This window comes from Microtus pennsylvanicus, chromosome 1 (genome assembly GCF_037038515.1).
Source record: "Microtus pennsylvanicus isolate mMicPen1 chromosome 1, mMicPen1.hap1, whole genome shotgun sequence".
NCBI classification, from domain to species: domain Eukaryota; kingdom Metazoa; phylum Chordata; class Mammalia; order Rodentia; family Cricetidae; genus Microtus; species Microtus pennsylvanicus.
Window position 1 is genome coordinate 13430037 of NC_134579.1, and position 19786 is coordinate 13449822.

General features: G+C 36.0%; 1 protein-coding gene across 25 annotated transcripts in view; it reads right to left on the reverse strand.

Moving 5' to 3' along the window:
• Nucleotides 1-14257: 14257 nt before the first annotated feature.
• Nucleotides 14258-19786, reverse strand: part of Robo2 (roundabout guidance receptor 2) — a 1494745-nt gene continuing 1489216 nt past the window's right edge. For 10 of the 25 annotated variants that reach the window (XM_075955346.1, XM_075954892.1, XM_075955268.1 and 7 more), the window contains 3 exons: nt 18720-18992; nt 16877-17068; nt 14258-15706 (listed from right to left, as the gene is read on the reverse strand). In XM_075955346.1, coding sequence (XP_075811461.1) covers nt 15702-15706; nt 16877-17068; nt 18720-18992 — 470 coding nt within the window. In that variant the 3' untranslated portion in view covers nt 14258-15701. Of the gene's footprint in view, nt 15707-16865; nt 17069-18719; nt 18993-19786 lie in introns of all 25 variants that reach the window. The other 15 variants (XM_075955198.1, XM_075954638.1, XM_075955042.1 and 12 more) reach the window with 4 other exon arrangements.

Here is a 19786-nt window from a genome sequence, read left to right on the forward strand (position 1 = left end):
ATGATGTTTCTTCCATTTCCATATCCACTGACTTACATAATTGGATATAGTATTTCTTTCTAGTCCCTGTTGAGGTATCCATTAACTGTTAGCAGGATTCTGTATGAGGTTTTAGCAATATATTAGTGCTCTCAGTGAAATGTTGTTTACTTCCTTTTGTTGGAGAGCAGAGGGTAGCTTCAGCATGACAACACATACCTCTATCAGTGTAAGCTCTTCTGAAAGTTATGGGGGAAGTTTCTAGAAAAAAACTTACATTTCCAGATGAAACACTATGCCTATCATGGGCTTTGGGTGCTTCCCTCTTCCTTCTACTTGAAGAATGGGGATAATGTCTGAAGCTACAACAGCCATCAAACTACCAGGAAGTGTTGTGATGATTCTAGGATACATTTCCAATAGAAGCGTTTTGTGAGCCTTTTTCTTTTTTTTTTTTTTTTTCAAAATTTAACAACCTTTTTTTTTTTTTATTTATTTTTTTTTATTTTTTTTCTTTTTTTTATTTTATTTTTATTTTTTTTTAATTTATTTATTTATTAAAGATTTCTGTCTCTTCCCCGCCACCGCCTCCCATTTCCCTCCCCCTCCCCCAATTAAGTCTCCCCCCAGCCCGAAAAGCAATCAGGGTTCCCTGTCCTGTGGGAAGTCCAAGGAACCCCCACCTCCATCCAGGTCTAGTAAGGTGAGCATCGAAACTGCCTAGGCTCCCACAAAGCCAGTGCGTGCAGTAGGATCAGAAACCCATTGCCATTGTTCTTGAGTTCTCAGTAGTCCTCATTGTCCGCTATGTTCAGAGAGTCCGGTTTTATCCCAGGCTTTTCCAGACCCAGGCCAGCTGGCCTTGGTGAGTTCCCAATAGAACATCCCCATTGTCTCTATGTGTGGGTGCACCCCTCGCGGTCCTGAGTTCCATGCTCGTGCTCTCTCTCTTTCTGCTCCTGATTTGGACCTTGAGATCTAAGAAAATTTAGCTCTTCAGTGTTTCAGTTACTATCTTCAGGTCATCTGCTCTTTGCAATGGACAATAATTTTTATTTTCCATGCTTCTTCAAGTCCTAAACAATGAATATTAACATTTCTCTCCCTATGTGTTTTACTTTACCTCCAAGGAAGTATTTAATCTACATTTTAAGTTATTAATCTCCTATGTTTATGTATTTGCATGGCATTCAGTATATTTATTTTATATTTTATTTGTAGTTAACATAGTGCATATGTCCCAATCCAGGCTCCCTAGACCCTATGGTTTTAATAATCCTGACATTCATTTCTCTGTGTCAGGTTTTTTCCTATATTCATAGAGATGACTTCTGGAAGGCCAATCTATCCCATCTGCCACTCTAATTGTTTAATCACAATATATTTAAAAGATTTTGTCTGTAGGCATGGCCACCTTAGCCTCATGTTACTACTGCTGACAAGTGTACTCTTCTGGTCACTTATTGAGTTATCTTGCTTGTTGGCTCTGCTTGGCATAAATCTATGTCATATAAGGAGAATAATGTTTTGTTTGCTCTTGGATCAGATAACTAGGGCAGTCCAAAACTAAAAGAGCTCTAAAACAAAATACACTTTCATTCTGCTCCCAAGAGAAAGCAGCTTCGTGGACTGTGGGGTGTCCTCTGACTGCCTAGCAGATACATTCCTGCAATTGTGGGGAAAGCAGATGTCATGAAAACCCAACTCTTCACACACAGTCCTTGTCATCTCCTGACCACAGCCCTTCTTTTCATTGAGGTTTTATCTTGGATGCTTTTTTGAGATAGAGTCTATCCACTTACCCTGGATGGCCTGTAATTTACCATGTAAGCCTCAACTTCTCAGGGATCCTTCTGTCACTGCACCTAGAATACTGATAACAGGAATGACACACTACTTTCTGGTCCTTCCATAAATCATGGGACCTCTTTTTTATTATGGCTTAAAAATGAGCACAGTTTGTAAACTTGGAGTACTAGCCACAAATCACACACTCCATATGCAGGCAGGTTGTAATTCCCAGGTGTAAGGTCACCCAAAATGATAATATTTTTGTCTTTTTTCTGCTTCTTTCACAAAGGTATAATTTATTCTGCAATATGAAATCTGAAATTCTGTTGATGTTTGTGTTGTTTTATTTGCTTGGCTTCATTTACTTTCTCTCTGTTCATCATTTGGATATAGTCTATCATTGACCAATATTATATGATAAATTTGTATGGTATTTATAGGCTGTGAGAGGCCATATGACAATGACCCATGCAGTCATGTTAGTTAGTGTCAGAGAGAGAACTAGAAGTTTCTTTGTGTTCTAACTCCACATTCATTGTTCTTTAATGAAATATCAATGAGAATTTGAGTGACATAAGTGGACTTGATTCTTTCCATGTGAGAATGTCTCTTATGTGACTAAATTTAGGACTAATATTTTGAAAGAGGAGTTTGTCATTTCCTGTGTGTGGTTTGCTTGGTTTCCTAGATCTAGGGTGCATGGACCTGTGAAAATGATCCTAGAAAACACTCTGGAGCATAGTTCTGCTTCTGTTAAAATTATAGAGTACAAGAGGAGTTAGTGCTTTGTTATATTCACTGGGGTGAGGAAAAGAAATAAACAAGCAAGGAGATAGTAAGATTAAGGCACAGAAAATTATTTCACTTTCATATGTGCATCTCAATTACCCCCACACATACAAACACACACACTTTACTTTCCTATAAATATATTTTAGCAAACTCAGAAGATAAAGAAGATAAAGGAAGCTAACAGAAGCAAAATGACAGCAATCAATACTTGGGTTGCCCTGACAACTGGTGGTTGGGAAGGATGCCACTGCCAAATGATGCGTATGGTGGCAATAGCCTTCACCGAGTGTCCTGCAATGGCATCATTAACCGTCTGGACTAAAGAACAGGAGTGAAGAGCAGTGCCAAAGCGATGCACTGTTTTATTCATGAGTCCTCCGACTCTCCAGCCCAGGCTTCTGCCCTAAGCTGACAACAGAGACAATTAAAAAACAAAATAAAAACCAAAACCACCTTGAGTGGGTTAAGCATAAGCAAGTAAGACTTGTTTTTCTCTGTTCAACATCTAAGTTTTAAAATATAATTTTGAGTATTAGCTCAAATCATCCTAACAAAAGCAATAAGCAAATAAACAGAAACCGACTACATAGATGAAACCATAGAAATCTGGTCCCAGAAAGAAGTTGCAGATCAAATTCCACGGGGCCATTTCTAATGAGAAGCCCTATTCTGGCTTCTCATTGCTGCCTTGACACCATCTCTCATATGGACTCTGATTTTGTTGCCATAAACACAGGAACCGAAGATTCTTCTTTTTTTTCCAATATATTTTTTGTGGATTTAAATACCAAACCCAGGCCTTGTGCCAGACAAACAACTCTACTCATCAACTACAATCCTGGCTGTCTCCTCCTCTTATAATAAGTTTATCTAATTAGTGCTCCATCTGCCTTGCCTCATTTAACCTTCATGGTTTCCTGGAGCTTCAATCTATAAATGCAGGGGTATTGAGACTTGCAGCTTCAACATGTGAATTTCAGGGAGACATAATTTAGCTTATAGATTTATGCTTCGTATTTATATGTGTGTGCATGCACATACATGCACACACATGTGTGTCTGTGTGTGTATATGTGACACAAATGGAGGCAAGTGGAAAAGTGGAGGCAAGAGGAAGACATCCTTGATTGTCCTTCCTTGATCTATGTCTGTTTTTTTTTTTTTGTTTGTTTGGTGTTTGTTTTTGTTGTTGTTTAACTGAGACAGATTCTCTCATTGACCAGCAAATAACCAAGTAAGTTAAGATGGCTGAACAGTGATTTTAGATCCCACAGATCTACTTATTTCCACCTCTGCCTCCCCTCCCCCATTCCCATTAGAACTGTAAGTACAAGCCACCATACCTGGGTTTCGATATTTGTTGATGTTACTTGCTTGCTTGCTTGTGTTTGGTATTGAAGATCAATCTTAGGTTACTCTCCTGATGTACTTACATGGGAAATGTATTCATTTCAAATTGGCAGCCACCAAATTCCAACACCATTCTGGCATCAATTGAATCAACGTCTAAAATTTAAGTCTCATCAAATATCACTTAAATATCCTAAGGCACAATTGCTGTCTAGTAATAAAGTTGTGTGCTTCCAGGCTATGATAGCTGAATAAGCTTCTAACAGAGACTCTTGTCCTGAAGGGAAGAAAACAAAAAAAGAACAGCAGTGGGTACCCAGCAAGTCTGAAAACTGTTGGGATAATTTCCATTCCATTCCATTTCATTTATTTATTATTGTTTATTTTATTTGCTTATTTATTTGTTCAGTGCAACTGTGCAGGATGACGTGTCACTATGTGAGGCATATTGGGGAATCTCCTGCCCTATGAAAATAGAGGGAGAAATAGTCTTTTCTTTGGGTGTGAGATAAGAGTCCTTCTGAATTCCAAACATTTGGGGGTGATTTCTAAAGGGAAAACAGGCTCAAAGTCTTCTGTATCCCAACCTACATTCTTTTCTTTTAGTCTGGCTTAGACAATCTCAGATTATTCCACAAATATATTATTTCCCAAATTCATAAGTACCTGGATGGAAAGTCTTAGATGCACTCATTCAATTGACAGGTTGTTTTGTCCTTTTTATTGTATGTTGGATAACATCTGAGGAGTTCAACAGATTGTTGAAATACTTGGTGCATAGCATGACTAGAACTCGTGAGTGTTTGGTTGGTTTGATTGGAAAATGTGGAGAAACAATCTTATCATGGTGGTGAGAATGGCCCAAGTTTTCTAATTCTACTTCAACCTTGGGAGGTGTGGGAACACAAGAGTGTGCTACCGCATCTGATTTGGTAATGTTTTGGAAAGAATTCTTCAGTTCCACCACATGCAGGAACAATTTTAAAGTAAAAGGTTTATTCTTCTATTAAACAAAGAACAGAGAGAGACAAGGCAGTCTCTAAAGATCTTCACAAGAAAATCTTGACTTTGTGCTATTGCCTAAATAGATTGGCCTTCACAGGTAAAATATGTCAAGGTATTGCTAAGTTTTCAATCCTACCAAAACATTGCATTGGGTACAGTAATATTTACTGTGACTTCAATCTTAGTTTTTACAAAGAATTTATATTCTGAAGTTATTGTATTTGAAAATCAGTTCCAATGATGATCTTACCACTTTCTTTCCCATTATTTATCTATTAAAAATCACCTAGTAAACATTACTTGCATTGAATTTCATAACATTTGCTTCTTCAAATGATTTCATATGTACTTGAGAACACAAACTAAAATAATGTTGTAAAACTATTTGCACAGTTTTGATTAACTGAAGCCCAAAACACAGTCTTCAACACCACTTGGCTAGGAGCTTCTGAAGGCATTTGATGTAGACTATTCTGGTTCAGTTTTTAATTCAGTTGTCCAGCAATATTATTCTACTGCAAGCTCTTACATGGGATGTTTAGTGAAACCCAGAATGGACAGTTTGACAAATGGAATCACCATTTTTGCAATCTATTTAGTAAAAAGACTTCAGCGGGTGCTAGCATTTTCTAATCAACTCAGTATTTACACTGCTCCATGATTCAAAATTTTGCCAGAAGCTTAAGGTCCCCATAGGCTCACAAGGAGTGGCACTATAGGAGGCATTGCCTTGTTGGAGTGGGTGTGGCTTTGTTGGAGGAAGTGCATTTGTTGAAGGGAGTGGGATTGAGGTCACAAAGGGTGGAGACAGGCCAGTGGCTCATAGTCACCTCTGGCTGCCTGTGGATCCAGATGTAGAATTCTCAGCCTCTTCTCCAGCACCATGCCTGGATGTACACCACCATAATTATAGTGGACTAAACGCCTGAAACTGTAAGTCAGCACCATGTAAATATTTTCCTTTATAAGAGTTGCCATGGTCATTGTGTCTCTTTACAGTAATAAAGTACTAACTAGAACAGTATTGTACATTTTTATAATGATCAATATTTATTTATAATGCTTCCCCAAACTTACAATGGCTGGAAAAATAAACTGACATGTCTTTAAAAAAACAAACAAGAACCACCTCTTTTAACAACATGTAATATTAACATGGTAAACATGAAATGTCCAGTAATAATGTATAATGAGAAAGGACATGGACACACACACACACACACACACACACACACACACACACACACAGAGAGAGAGAGAGAGAGAGAGAGATCAAATTAGAGTCAACAGATACATATTTTTGACTTGGAAAACTGTTCTAACAAACTCCTGTCTAAACGTGTGTGTTGATTATTTCCCTACGATGAATAGGAAATCTCTACTGCTAGCCAGTAGTTTTTTTTTTTTTTTTTTGTGTGTGTGTGTGTGTGAGAGTACCATAAAACTAAAATTCTTGTGCCTTTTACAACTGGAGAGTTATTTTAGAAAAGATGTTTTCAGGGAATGGGTGATTAATTGTGTCTTGCCACTTTATAATTACCCATATTTAGTCCTACACCCTAATTATTTTTCATGTTTCCAAGACTTTCTGTTGTTGGTCTTTAATAAGAGAAAACCAACAACTCATTATGGTCTCGGGGAGGATGTGACAGGAGGGAGGAAACGAGAAAGACCACATTTTGTTTTTCATTCCATTTTTCTCTTGACGTTTTATTACCCACTGTTATCTTTGTTGCCATTCATCCGTTCTCTCCAGGTTACAGCTTTATTTGTCTGTGTTTCTTTACTGCTTGATCCTCAGGCAGATTATTGCAAGATTTATCTTCATTGTCTTTTGTTCTTAATTTTCTCTAATGAAGTTCCTATTTGAGCCCTGGGGTCTGTTTTGCTTCTGCTACATTCACTAGCGCATGGGTGAAAAGTCACTCTGACTCTGACTGTGCTCAGCTGAGTCAGTCACATCATGCTCTTGTCTCACATTTCCTGTTGATGTTTCTATGAAATGTCCTTCATACAAATATCTCACAGGATCTTATTTATGCTGTGTATTTCGTTTGCAGATTTAGGCTTTCTAGCACATCTTGTTTTGAGTCTTACCACATGAATAACAAGTTTGACAGCATGGGAGTTGAAGATGAAATTGACTCTTTGTTTTCCAAAGGCTAGGCTCTCCTCTGAGCATTGAGGATTTTCCCCAGACAGTGAAGTGGCCGTGCAGGACTCTGTCTGCACCCTTTCAGGTGTTTAGTGATTCAGACACGAATGCTACCTCCTCTGTAGTCCTTTTACCTTTGACCCCTACTATATCACCAAGCTTATTCCACTGCTATATGGCAAATGGGCTGTGCCATTAACTTTCTCGTTTATTATTTTCTATACTACATTTCTTCTGTATTTAATATGCTAGGCGATCTCATGGATTGGTGCCTTTACTTTGGGGGAATTGAAGCCCAGCAATACAACTCTTGTTCTGAGAAAGAGCACTCCAGAGGGCATTATTCCATCTGAGATTCTTGACGACTCCCAGTGCCTGAGTATGGGGCTTGTTTTCGTGTTCTGTGGAGCACCATATAATGAATGTATTTTCCATAGGTTTCATTACTGCCATCTATAACTGGCTCCCAAACCACAGTACGTTTTCCCCTAGCTTAATGCAGTGTGTTGCTTCATTTCTTTGTCTCTGAGATATCCCCTGTCAATTCTTTCCACTCAGTGATAAGTTGAGGTTCAGTCACGGTTATCATCCAATGTACCAACCCTCATTGTTTCCCAGGATCCATTTTGACCTTTTCTCTCACTTATATCCATCACTAAAAAATTTATTTTGGCATCATTTATGATCTTAGATATTTTACTTCACTTTCTTCTTCTACTCTAGTGGTAAAGCCATGCCGTATCATAATATTATTAGATGTTTAACTACTCTATTAAAATTCTCTGGGCACAAAGTTATTTGTAGAATATGGAGTTATTCATTTAAAATAATGTTTTGCTGCTTAAGTATCAAATATCTTTTCTTCATATGCATAAGTTATATATGATGGTGATACTTTTGTAAATAAGTACGTGTATGTATGTGTGTGTACTTAACACAGGTTTTGAATTTTGGCTGGGCTGAATTTTTGCTCTTCTGAATGTATTGCATGTATTTTCTTGACTGTAGGTAGAAATTTGTGTCCACTTCCCCTTCTCAGTGTAGAGATTTTCTCTGGCTTCAATGCTGCCTCAATTTTCACAGGTTTTGGGCATGTTGTTACAGTTTCTGTGAGTTTATATGTGCATCTGCATCTGTCCTGTTATGTCTGGAAGGTGCTATGTTCATGGAGTCATCCACCACCTCTGAGCTGAAAACTTTTTGCTCCATCCTCCTATAAGAATGTACATATATGTATTTATGTATATGAGTGTATATTTGAGCTTCTACTTTGTTTATTGCCTATGTCCTGCATTTTAAGGATTATGTTTATTTTTCATGAAATATCAGAAAAGAAACACCATATTTTCAATTTGAATATTAATGAAGAAAATAGTTCTTTATTCTTTTTTGCACATTTTAAACTTTCTTTGAATTCTGGAAACTAAAAAAAAAAAAAAAAAGTAGCTCTCTTACCCACTACAAATGTGCCCTAGCACTAATTTATATCAAAATTATATAGCACGTAAAATTTAAACACATTCCTAAAGGACTCAAGTAAAATTTAAATTTCTTTTCATGTTCAACCATGGATCTTCACTCTGTTGTCTTATTTCTTTTTAAATTGTCTGCTAATCCTTTGTAGACTTTTGGGTAGGAATGCAATGCTTTCACACTCACTGAAACTCTCTGAGTTTCTCCTCTCTTACAGTCATGGCTCATTTCTCTCATGCATCATTTTCCCTTGGGCTGCTTTCAGTTCCCTTGCCCATACCTTTTCAGAATAATAGTTACTCAGGAGCATCTTTTGTTCCAAATCATATTCTTTTGAACATTTTAATCTACTTGCTGTGCTGATCTGTTGCTATTCTAAACAAATTGAGTAAATTTAAATAAGTATACCCACAATCCTACTTTTATTTTTTATACAGCCATTTTGTCCTCATGGCCAGTCAATGACCGTAATCGTTGTCCATTTTCTCTTTTATCCTTCTGCCTTTACACATTTCTGACTAATCTTATTTCTGTCATTACTAGCTAGCACTCTTTCAGTTTTTACAGAGACTTAGCTGTGTTTATCTTGCTGAGATAAGCATCACATCCCTAAATTTTATGCTTCCTTCTATTATTTTTAGCAAAGTTCCACTTGACACAGAACCTGAGAAGGATAAGACACTAGTGCTGAAAACAATATCCGGTTAGAGGGACTCTGATTTGAACTTAATGAAAGGTATTGGGCGCACTTCAATGGTTAAACTGCAGCCTAATGATTTCAAACTTCAAGTGTTCGAAAGAATTATGGACACCTAAAGAACACTGTGCAATCCTACCTTTTTGGAAAAGCAGAGCACAGAAGTTTTAGTTCTGGAAACAACTTAAAGAACTACTTTCTCACTGAATATGATTTTCTGTCATCTCCACAGAACCCCTGATATTTGCATGTTTTTTTTTCTCTCATGTCTCAATGTTTGTTTTAAAATAAAAAAAGAGCAGGGGATGGCCTTTAATGGACACTGAAAGATAAAGTCCATGGCCATGAACAATAAGGCAGATTGTTTTTTCAAGGTGGGTTTTATATAGCACCAGTATCATAAGATATTCCTGGGAAAGGAGGTCTTTGTCATGGAAGATTTGAGCACCATCACTGGCGAATTGACAAGGGTACTCTGACAATCCAAGTTTGGTCTCCAAAGCTACATGGTAGAAGGAGAAAATTAACTACCGCACGCCACCTTCGGTTCTCTAAGCATGTGCTATGGTATGTGTACACATACACCACACAGAGACTAACTAAATGCAATCTCAAAATACTTTATAAAGATTTTAATGCTTTTGTAAAGACATCAACTAGTAGAGAAATATCTACCCTGTGTTCTTTGTTTTTATATATTCACTAATATTCACTAGACTATTTTGAGAATGCCTAGGAACATGGATAACATGAGGGAAGTGGGAGATGCGAATAAAGTTGGCATAGAATTTATTGCTTAGGAATGTATTTGAAAGCTTTGTTTATTGGTCTTTCCTCTTAGCACAAACCATTAATCAAAGGATGCTTTCCTAGAAACCGGGGCAAGATTTAACAGAAGATATTAATCTATTTCTGAAGACAAAGGCTACTTTTCTTTCAAGCACTCTGAATACTTAATTTAAGCTCAGAATCACTATTCTTTCTTTTAAATGGAACGAGTGAACAAACAGTAAATAAATCATTTATTCAGATGCAAAATATTGAAAAGTATTGCTTTAAAGAACACCAGAATAAATTATCTAAAAGATGTCTTCTGCCTAAAGGCTAGATCTAGCGAGGCCTGCAGTTTAGGTAAAGAGTAAAATGGTGTTATTGTTTCAGGGAAAGGACAGGTAAAGTGGCCTGGGATAAATATGTAATCTTAGCCCAAGGCTGTAGTATTTGAGTGCAATGTATTTTTCTTTGATTGGGATATAATGCACTCATTCAAACATATAACATACAAATAAGACATAGGTATCAAACATTATATGCCTGAGTATATAATAAGTTATCTTGGTAATATCAGGTATTCTGTAAATATACCCTACTGCATGTCTATAGACACACACTCACTTGCCCAGGTTGTTCCACAGGTTTCTACTGCAAAACCAAGTTGTGTTGACTGGACAATGCAAAGACTAGCTACTTTCCTAATTTTTTCTTAAATATGATGCATAAAGCAATAGCAATGAACAGATATATAATAGATCCATCCCTCGATTCCTTATTTATATCTATGAGGCTGAAGGTTATGTTTTACAGTGCACATATATACGTGTGTGTGCATGTCAGTGCTTTGACCCTAATAGCTAAACTTGTAAACCCATCTTTCCTTTTGAACTCTTAAAAATATATTTGTGGTAATATCTGGCATTATTTCACATTTTTTGGAAAGTAATTTTAACCTGAGATCTGCTGCTCTCTTATCTGAACAAAATAAAATAGGTTTTCTTAAATTGGAGGTACACAGTATTATGTTTTGTGTGAGCATTCTCGAAACAATGACATATCTTTCTTGAGCTTGTATACAATAATTAAGAAAGTATGTATAAACTATTTTGATACTTTTACACATTTTCCTAGTCTTGGTGTTTCCAAAATAGAGATTCAATAAAGTAATGGGGGTTTTCTCATTCTTCTGTCATTTGACACACAGGTAACTGGTAGATTGTTTTTAATTTACATGTTTATATATTTTCATCATGCTGTGCACATTATTTATAATTATTCTCATAGTATCTTATTCACTCCTCAGTTAGTTAAAATAAATGTAACTGAATTACACGGTCCTTTTACTATGTGCTCCTTAAAAATACTTTAAAATGAACATTCAGTGTTGCATGGTTTTCCCATTTTTCTCTTTATTTTTATTGTTACTGTGATTATTAATGAACACAAATGCATCGTTTATTTTGGCAAGAATCATGACCTATAATTGTATTTTTAATGAAAAAGATTGGAATATTCATGAATACTTTTCTTTTCTACTCATTCCCTGAATTGATGCATCAGTCTTTATTTCCTAACAGAGATACATCATTATCACTCTAAGACAAACAAGCAAAAAAGGGGCCACTTGCTTCCTGTTGCATTTACTTACCTTCCAAAATATCAGTACAGTAGTTCTGTTGGTCAAATAAGTTTGCTGCTTACCTAAACATCATTATGTGTGTGTGTGTGGGGGGGGGAGGGATAGATCTGCAAATTAGTGCTGAACAGAGAAGGAGGTATAATTCTAAATACTTGTAGTCTTTATTGGTGTCTTTTAATCATGACTACCTAGTCAACATAATTTCCTACTTAGCACTTCTGATCCATCTTTGAATTATTAAAAGAAATATGAATAGGGCCAAAAATATCCACAGAACTCCCAAAGTGACACAATGGTCTATTTTTGGTTTGTTCACAGACAAATTTGTTTTACATAAATGGCTTTCTTTTACAAAATTGAAATGTGAATATATTTTTATTTTTCCCAGTGAATACACAATACACAATTTTTTGACAATACTATGAATCAATTTTATGCCCATTTCTTTGCTGATCTAATAACATCAAATGAAACACAACAAGATTTGGGATAGTGTTTCTTGACTCAAATAAACTACATTGAAAAAAATTCATCTATAAAACAAAGTATAAAAAGTCTACCCACGGCCACAAAATCCATTATCTTGTAACACTTTAAAATCACAACGAACGCTTTTAAAATTATGAGAGTAAAAAATATCTGTAAGTGGCATGTCCTTTAAAAATGTATGTGGTTTCATTTGAAGTAACCATTATGATAAAACAAAGAAAAAATCATTTCACCTCTCAGATAATGTGGAAAAACAGGGTTTTTCCCCACCTGCAATATACAGAAGTAGATGAACAAGCTAACAGTAGTGAATATTATGGTTTTGCATATCTTCAATATTGACAAGATCAATTCTCAGGGAAGTGATCTGCAGTTGTGAGCTCATTGATGCAGCAATTGTTTCATCATCAATGAAAAATTGCATAAATTCATTAAGTAGAACTTGGTAGTATTTCATGAAATCACTTACAAACTTGCAACTGAAATCCTACTGAAAATGTATATAAATATGTAGAACATTGTACTATATCATAGAACATACTAGATCTGTTTTGTTAGTCAAAGTATGTAAATTTGCAAGCTTTTACTTCACTTTGGTGGTGTGTTGTCTTACACATTGGTCTTGACTTTCCTATATACTTCCTTGAGCTGCTCCAAATGCTGTGAAGGAGTTCAATGTTTTCATAGTCCTGTCCTCACCTAAGTTACTTTTGTAAAATGGCCTGGAAAGGGTAGGCAGACTCCACTGCTACCCTACTGGCATACCTGAGTTTGGGGGCTGCTTTTCTTGCATTCCCTAAGGAGACTTTGCCTGTTCTGAAAGAAGCTATGCTTGGGTCTGGCATGACTACACAGCAATATTGCCTATGAGCAAAAAATGAGGCTTCATTTCCACCCAGAATTCCTTCTGATGGCTTATGCAGGTTTCTGTTCAGGCTCACAGAAGAGTGAGCTCAGTAGATTTCCTATCAAATTCAGTTGACTTCAAAAAGGGAAGACACGGGACTCTCATAAGGTATGTGTTCCTCTGTCAACAATATGAATATTAACGATGAATGTATTTGTACAAATACCTAGATGATGAATACCTTTCTGTTTGTGGAAATATGTCTGAATTCAAATGGTCATAGCATGTTTTCTTGTCTTCCCGGCAGATATTGGGTAAAAGATTTTGCAGTAATCACCGTCTGTAATCTGTATGAACACAATCTGTTTATAATTCTATACTACAGACAATGAGGAAGACATGGTGTTATAATCCCAAATAATTCTCTAAGCCATCATGTGATCTGAAGATCTCATTTCTTGTGATTTGGTTTAATAATATTCTGTCAATGTCAGTTACCATACTTATACTGTTTTACACTTAATTATGTTATTCATGAACATAAAGTGAAAATCCAACTAAATATGTTTCTTAAAAGATCCCATGCTTTTAAATAGAAGCCATGGAAAAGGGAACTGTGTAAATGCAAAATTAAAGCCATTGTATCTTGAAATTGACAATAATTACATAATTCTCTTTCCTTTTCACAGAAACTGTTCAACTTTTTTCATTTCCTTGTACCATGGACATCAATAAAATTTAGGCACTGATGGTAAAAAGTTGTTAAAGGGTGTATCAGAATTATTTGTCCCTTCAGTGAAGAAACTTAACTATATGGCACTAAGAAAATTTTGAGACCCACGAAGAACATCACATTCTATGCTTGTCTGTGTGCACAGTAGCCTTGAAACAATGAACTTATGTATTTCATATTATAATGTCATATGAATTGGCATCTGAGCCAATGATGCACAGTGTGTATTGTCAATCAAAATGTCTCCTACTTGAAAACCATCACAATGAATATTTTTTAAGATACCATCTATTGAACATATCATAAGAAAAAATAATAGACGACATTGGTAGGACTCAAATTTAAGATTGTGTAGGTAGCACATGGGAAAATGTCATAAGTGGTAATTTGAGGAAGGCTATCATCTACTTGACTTACATACATGTACAGTAGCTAACATACATTTCAAAGTCACATTTATTTTGAGCATATGTAATTGATGTCCAGAAACTCCTTGTTCTCAAAGCCGTGAAAACAAATGAGGCAGGACACTGTTATTAATGTCCACTTACAAGATTTGGTTTTATTTAAAAAGTGTATAAACATGCATTTTCTCCCGTTTGACTGTTCTTTCCAATTTACTCATTCAAAATGGGTCAAACAGATTTTCGTTGGTAGCCAATTTCTGAGAATGTACCAGAAAATATTTAGTCCAATAAATCTACTAATTGTTAACTGAACATACTGCGAGTACTGCTTAAGTTACTTAAGTTAAGCACTTAACAACTTGCCTATACATTTGGTGGCACCAATTTCACTGCTTATTCAAACTAAAAACAAAATTGTATGTATAATGCATTAGATTTTTAAGTAATGAACTTAAGTGATGTGGCCACATCCTCTAGTATGTACTGTACATGTATCAGAAAGATGAGCAATATCCAAAATTGGCTTGAGTATGCCCTAATAACAAGTTGTTTCTTTAACTAGTTGCTAAAATTTCTAGAGTTGATTCTTTGTTTCCTTGGGGAACTTCATGTTATACTCTGACTTAATGAATTGGAAAGGTTAATTATGGTCTTTCAAAAATGTTATTTTTTAAAAGCTGTAGTATAAATACAGATCTCTTGAAACACCTTCATTTCATTTTGCTCATTGTAACTTTCAATTGGGTCAATTACAATGACGGTAAAGTTGATTCTAAATAAAACTTTAATTATAATTTTAAAGCAAGTTAGTACATCTTTGCTACCAACATACTTTAACCCATATTCATCTAGACTTAAACTTCTTTCTTTTGACCCGTGCTTTTTTTCAATAGTAAAAGCCATCTTTCTCCTTAAAATTCACTCTATATCTGATGTTTCAAGAAGGCTTTGCCAACACTATCGTTCCTTCGAATCTTCCTATTTCTACACCCCCAAATGAAAGCCATCTCACAGGATCGGTTACACCAGTATTACCCAACCTAACTTACAGTATAGAAACTCCCTTCACATTCCATCTTTTTCTTCATGTCATGAGGAGTAGAGATTTGTGCTTATCACCAAATAAAATGGCAGTGCAAAATTTAAACATAAAAAGTTACACAATTAAAAGTTAATATATGGCACCACAGCCCGTTAATTCACATATAGTACAACAGACCAATAAGAACAGACAATAATATGAACAGAGTTGAAAAGAGTGAGCTTGCATAGCAATGCAAAAAAGAAATTATATACAGAGGAAATCCTTTTCTTCCTGGAGGGTGAGTTTTGTTTTCTTTCTTTTTCTTATATACTCCTGACAAGAAAGAGTTAAGGTAGGTGGTGTAATCAAGAGGAGAACACAAGAAAAGAACTGTGGGATACATGTGGCTGTGTGTCTTTACATTGCATTTACAGTTTTTTTAATAGTACATAAATAAAGAAATTGTTCATTGCACTGTTAAATGTTATCACTTCCATGAGTTCAGACCTGGTAGTCCTCAGAGCATCTTTGTATGTCCCCTCTCAGTTACTCTGAAAAAAAAAACAAACAAAAAACAATATTCATAAACACAGCTTTCTCATATGTTAAATATTCTTCTATCCTGGAAAGCAATAAAATCAATGCGAGTGGACTGTCATCTAAAGATTGTCAGCTAAGTATTGCATTTGTGAGTTTAAGTCATTCTCTTTCAAGACTGACCAGGGCAGGGATGTAACTAGGAAGCTTGAAGATCTGTGATGCACATGGAGGCTTTCATGGAGTACTTATCAGATGACAGATACCGTAAAGTATGGAAAAAAAAGAACCCACGCATGTGTGAATCATAGCAGAAGTTATAAACAAGCCATAACAACAAACTAAGCAGTAGTTGGTGGTAGTAATTCAGATTCGTATAGAACTCTGCAGCTTTGTCAGAAGTCTGCCTTCATCACAGAATGAATTAGTTCCCAACACTGACACAAAACCACCAGCAGATTCACATTTCATGGGAGGAAGTCGATGTAGAAAGAATTTATGTTATCTCTATTTAATTATTTATTGGTTGGTTGATTTGGTTTTTTGACACAGGATTTTGCTGTAGCTTTGGTGCCTGTCCTGGAACTAGCTCTTGTAGACCAGGCTGGCCTCAAACTCACAGAGATGAGCCTGCTTCTGCCTCCCGAGGGCTGGGTTTAAAGGCGTGTGCCACCATTGCTTGGCCTATTTATTTTTAAAATGTAAGAACAAAGACCAACTCAAGTAGGGGGAACTGCTGAGAAGGTTCACAAAAGCTAACAGGAGAGGTAAGATCATCTCAGTGCTAAAGAGGAGATACTACATTCAGTCCCCATCACAATGAACAAACAAAATATCGAGTGGGGAATTTCCATCCTTTTCTTTATTGTACTCAGTAAAAAAAAGTGCAAAGTGGCCCCCTACCAAATGAATTCTATTTATTTAACTTTAAATATTAAGTTTAATTTCAGGCACTAAAATACTGGTATAGAGTTTAAATAAACTTGAAATACCCATGAAATGTTTGCATCATTGACTGCTATAAACCTTATCCTTTAACTTATGACCAATCCTGAACAAAATAATTTGGTTGTTTATTAGCAAAGGAAATTTTCTATCATTCAGAAATACACTTAATATAGTGGTTCCATCAGGCCAATATACATTCTGAATCACGATGGCCTTTACAATGACCCAAAATTCACCTGTAAACTGTCCTTGACTATTTGAGCCCCCATATCCAATGTCCAGAAGGTCACTGGCATTTCGCTGATGGCCGCCCCTTAATACCTCGGGCTTCCGAGGGCCAGTGGACCCTTTTGAGGAGGCTGTTCCCGAAGAGCTGTGCCCACCTGGAGATGGGAAACTGGGCTTGCTGTAGGGTACCAAGGACTCCTCTGAAAAAAAAAAGAAACAAATCATAAAAGACTAAATTGAACTGCAAAACAGGGGCCAAACCCAAACCCAAATATTATTTTCCATTCTTGAGCAAAATTAAAACCATGAAGTTTAATCAGTCCCGAATATTAAAGGTATTTCCACATGCAGGCAACATTTCCTAACACAGACACTGAGAGGGATGGGATTAAGAGATTGGGATAAGTACAGAATAGTATTTTCAAGGTTTAAATTCATCGAAACAGAGTGTTGCTTAAAAGAGCCATTATTTTTACTAAACAAAAATAATGTCTGAGAATTATTTCTGGAGTTCAGTGAAGCTCAATTTAATTTTTCCATTAAGACTGAGATAACATGGTTTTTGTTTTAGTTTAAATTATGGCAATATTGTCTCAATCAGTTTAGAACTAGAACTATATATTAGTGAATTAAATATGATCCTTAACTTTCTGTTTATTTCTTGAGCCAGAAATCCATTGTTTGAAAGATTCTGTGTTTCATTAAAAGAGAACCAAACATTAGTTATAATGTATTAATGTTTTTTTTTGATATTGCCTTTCCAGAAATAAATTATGTGTTACAATCAATATGTTAATGCTTAGAGCTCCTCTTCTCTTTATTCCAGTCATTTCTCATCTCCCATCCCTTCCAACTCCACTATTGTTTCTTCTGATTTTCTGGGTATATGTCATTATTTAGTGGATAAAACATCTGATTGAATTTACCAGTTCATTCCTTAGCTACTTTTTAATGAAAAGGGGCAGGTTGTATTTCTTTTACAGCTGGTAACTTTCCAAAATATTTAATTTAATCTCAATATTGTGATTGCCATTTTCTGGCCCTTTCACAAAAGAACTTTCCAAGACGTGAGCATCACATGGTGAAAAAATGTGATTATAGAAAATGGATGAGGCAACGGCATACTTAGACAAGACCGAGTACAGATTAATAGAGAATAGATAAAGGGATGCTTTATAGAAGTGTGTGTCTGTGTGTTCACTTCTAGTAGGTATTAAGCAAAAGTGGAAGTTCCCCCCACAATATATTTGTGTAATAGATTTACCTTCCCGCTCAAAAAAATCCAAGCAGGAATTATGAAGTTTATGTTGTCAGACTTTCAGGAATTTTTTTTCTTATAAATAAGAACTCTTCCAAATGTTAACATTTAACATCATTTAGTCTGCTGGATAGCATATGAACTCAGTTCCACCTTTTCTAACCTTATGATACTGATTGGACATTTGCTTGCAGTTTTGTGAGCTGAATTAATTCCCCCTTTTGAAAGTTGTGAGCTCCTTTTCAAATGAGTGGCTACTTCAATCAAGTAGACTAAGTTAACATGAAAGAAGAAATTCAGTATTCTTAAAAACACTCAATATAGATGTTCAAGGATATACCAACATCAAGCTATTTTCTGAGCATTGTTGATGAAACCTGGAGGTTTTTAAGATCAAAGACTTTATACAGGGTTAATTTGTGGACTAGACCACACTGAATGTTTGCAGTTAAACTCTGCCAAAGAATGCCAGTTTGGACAGATTTAAGACAAATATGTTCCAGGTGCCATTAGCAATTGCCATTCCTAAAATACCTGGTAGGAAATAAACCCGTGACAGCAGTCCCACTTTCCTGGGGCTGTGCGGCACACACCTGATCTAACCCCTTGTTTGTGTGGGGCTTTCCGTGCATCTTCTTGGCGGTCAGTAGAGTTTATCCAATCCTGGGTTGGACGCTGCCACTCTAGGGCGGTCTTAGCTGGACAATCCAATGAGCTCTTTGTGTCTTCTAAGTCGGCCGCTTGTTGTCTCTCTAGAGAGCTTCCTTTTCTCTCTGTTGAATTTTCCACGTTACCAGAATGCTGGCTCAGGCCTATCTGCTGTCTTAAACCCTGACTTGGTGGGGGATCTGGTGGTGGGGGAAGATCTAAAAATTTTGAATAATGTTTAGAATGAACTGTGATTTAATGAAAAATACAAGTTTAACTTCAAGTTGAAAAATTGAAAAAAAAATCAAAAAATGACAACAAAAAGGAAAAACCCCTTGCCCTTTTATAAGCACCACCCATGCAAAAGGAATTTATTGAAAATAAGAATCAAAATGCATGCTATTGCTTTGTCTTCTATCTTCTTGCCATAGCATCTTTGAGCTAAAAATCGACTGTTTTCATCCATCTGTTCAACAGGGAATATATTTTCGTCAGCATACTACAAGCTAACACTCAAGGTAAAGGACGGGTTGTGGTTTAAATTCAGTCTCCCTCTCTTCAAGATAGAAATATAATGAGGGAAAACAATCACTATAGATTCTAGCAGCTGTACTAGTAAAAGTCCCTGAGAACAAAAGCTGTATAAATAATCTCCACAGGAAAGATCATGCTCCAGACATTAGGGACTAGCGTCCAAAGCATATGCGGGGTAGGACTGTCTTTACACAAGTGCATACCACATTGAGCAACAGCCAAAGGGTTAAGCTAACTGTATTAAATTCAATTAACATTCTGCCTGACAACTTATCCTACTTGTTCGTTTCATGAGTTAGCTAATGAGTTACAACTAATATACTATAATCGTCCCTTGTATTAATTTTCATAAGTAATAACCAATGTTCAGAGCACTGATTGAATATGCTAAATGGTGACTAGTGTAGACAATGTATTGTGGGAATTAGAGATAGAAGGGAAGAGATAAGATTTTGAAAGAACGTTTTAGAAGAGTCTG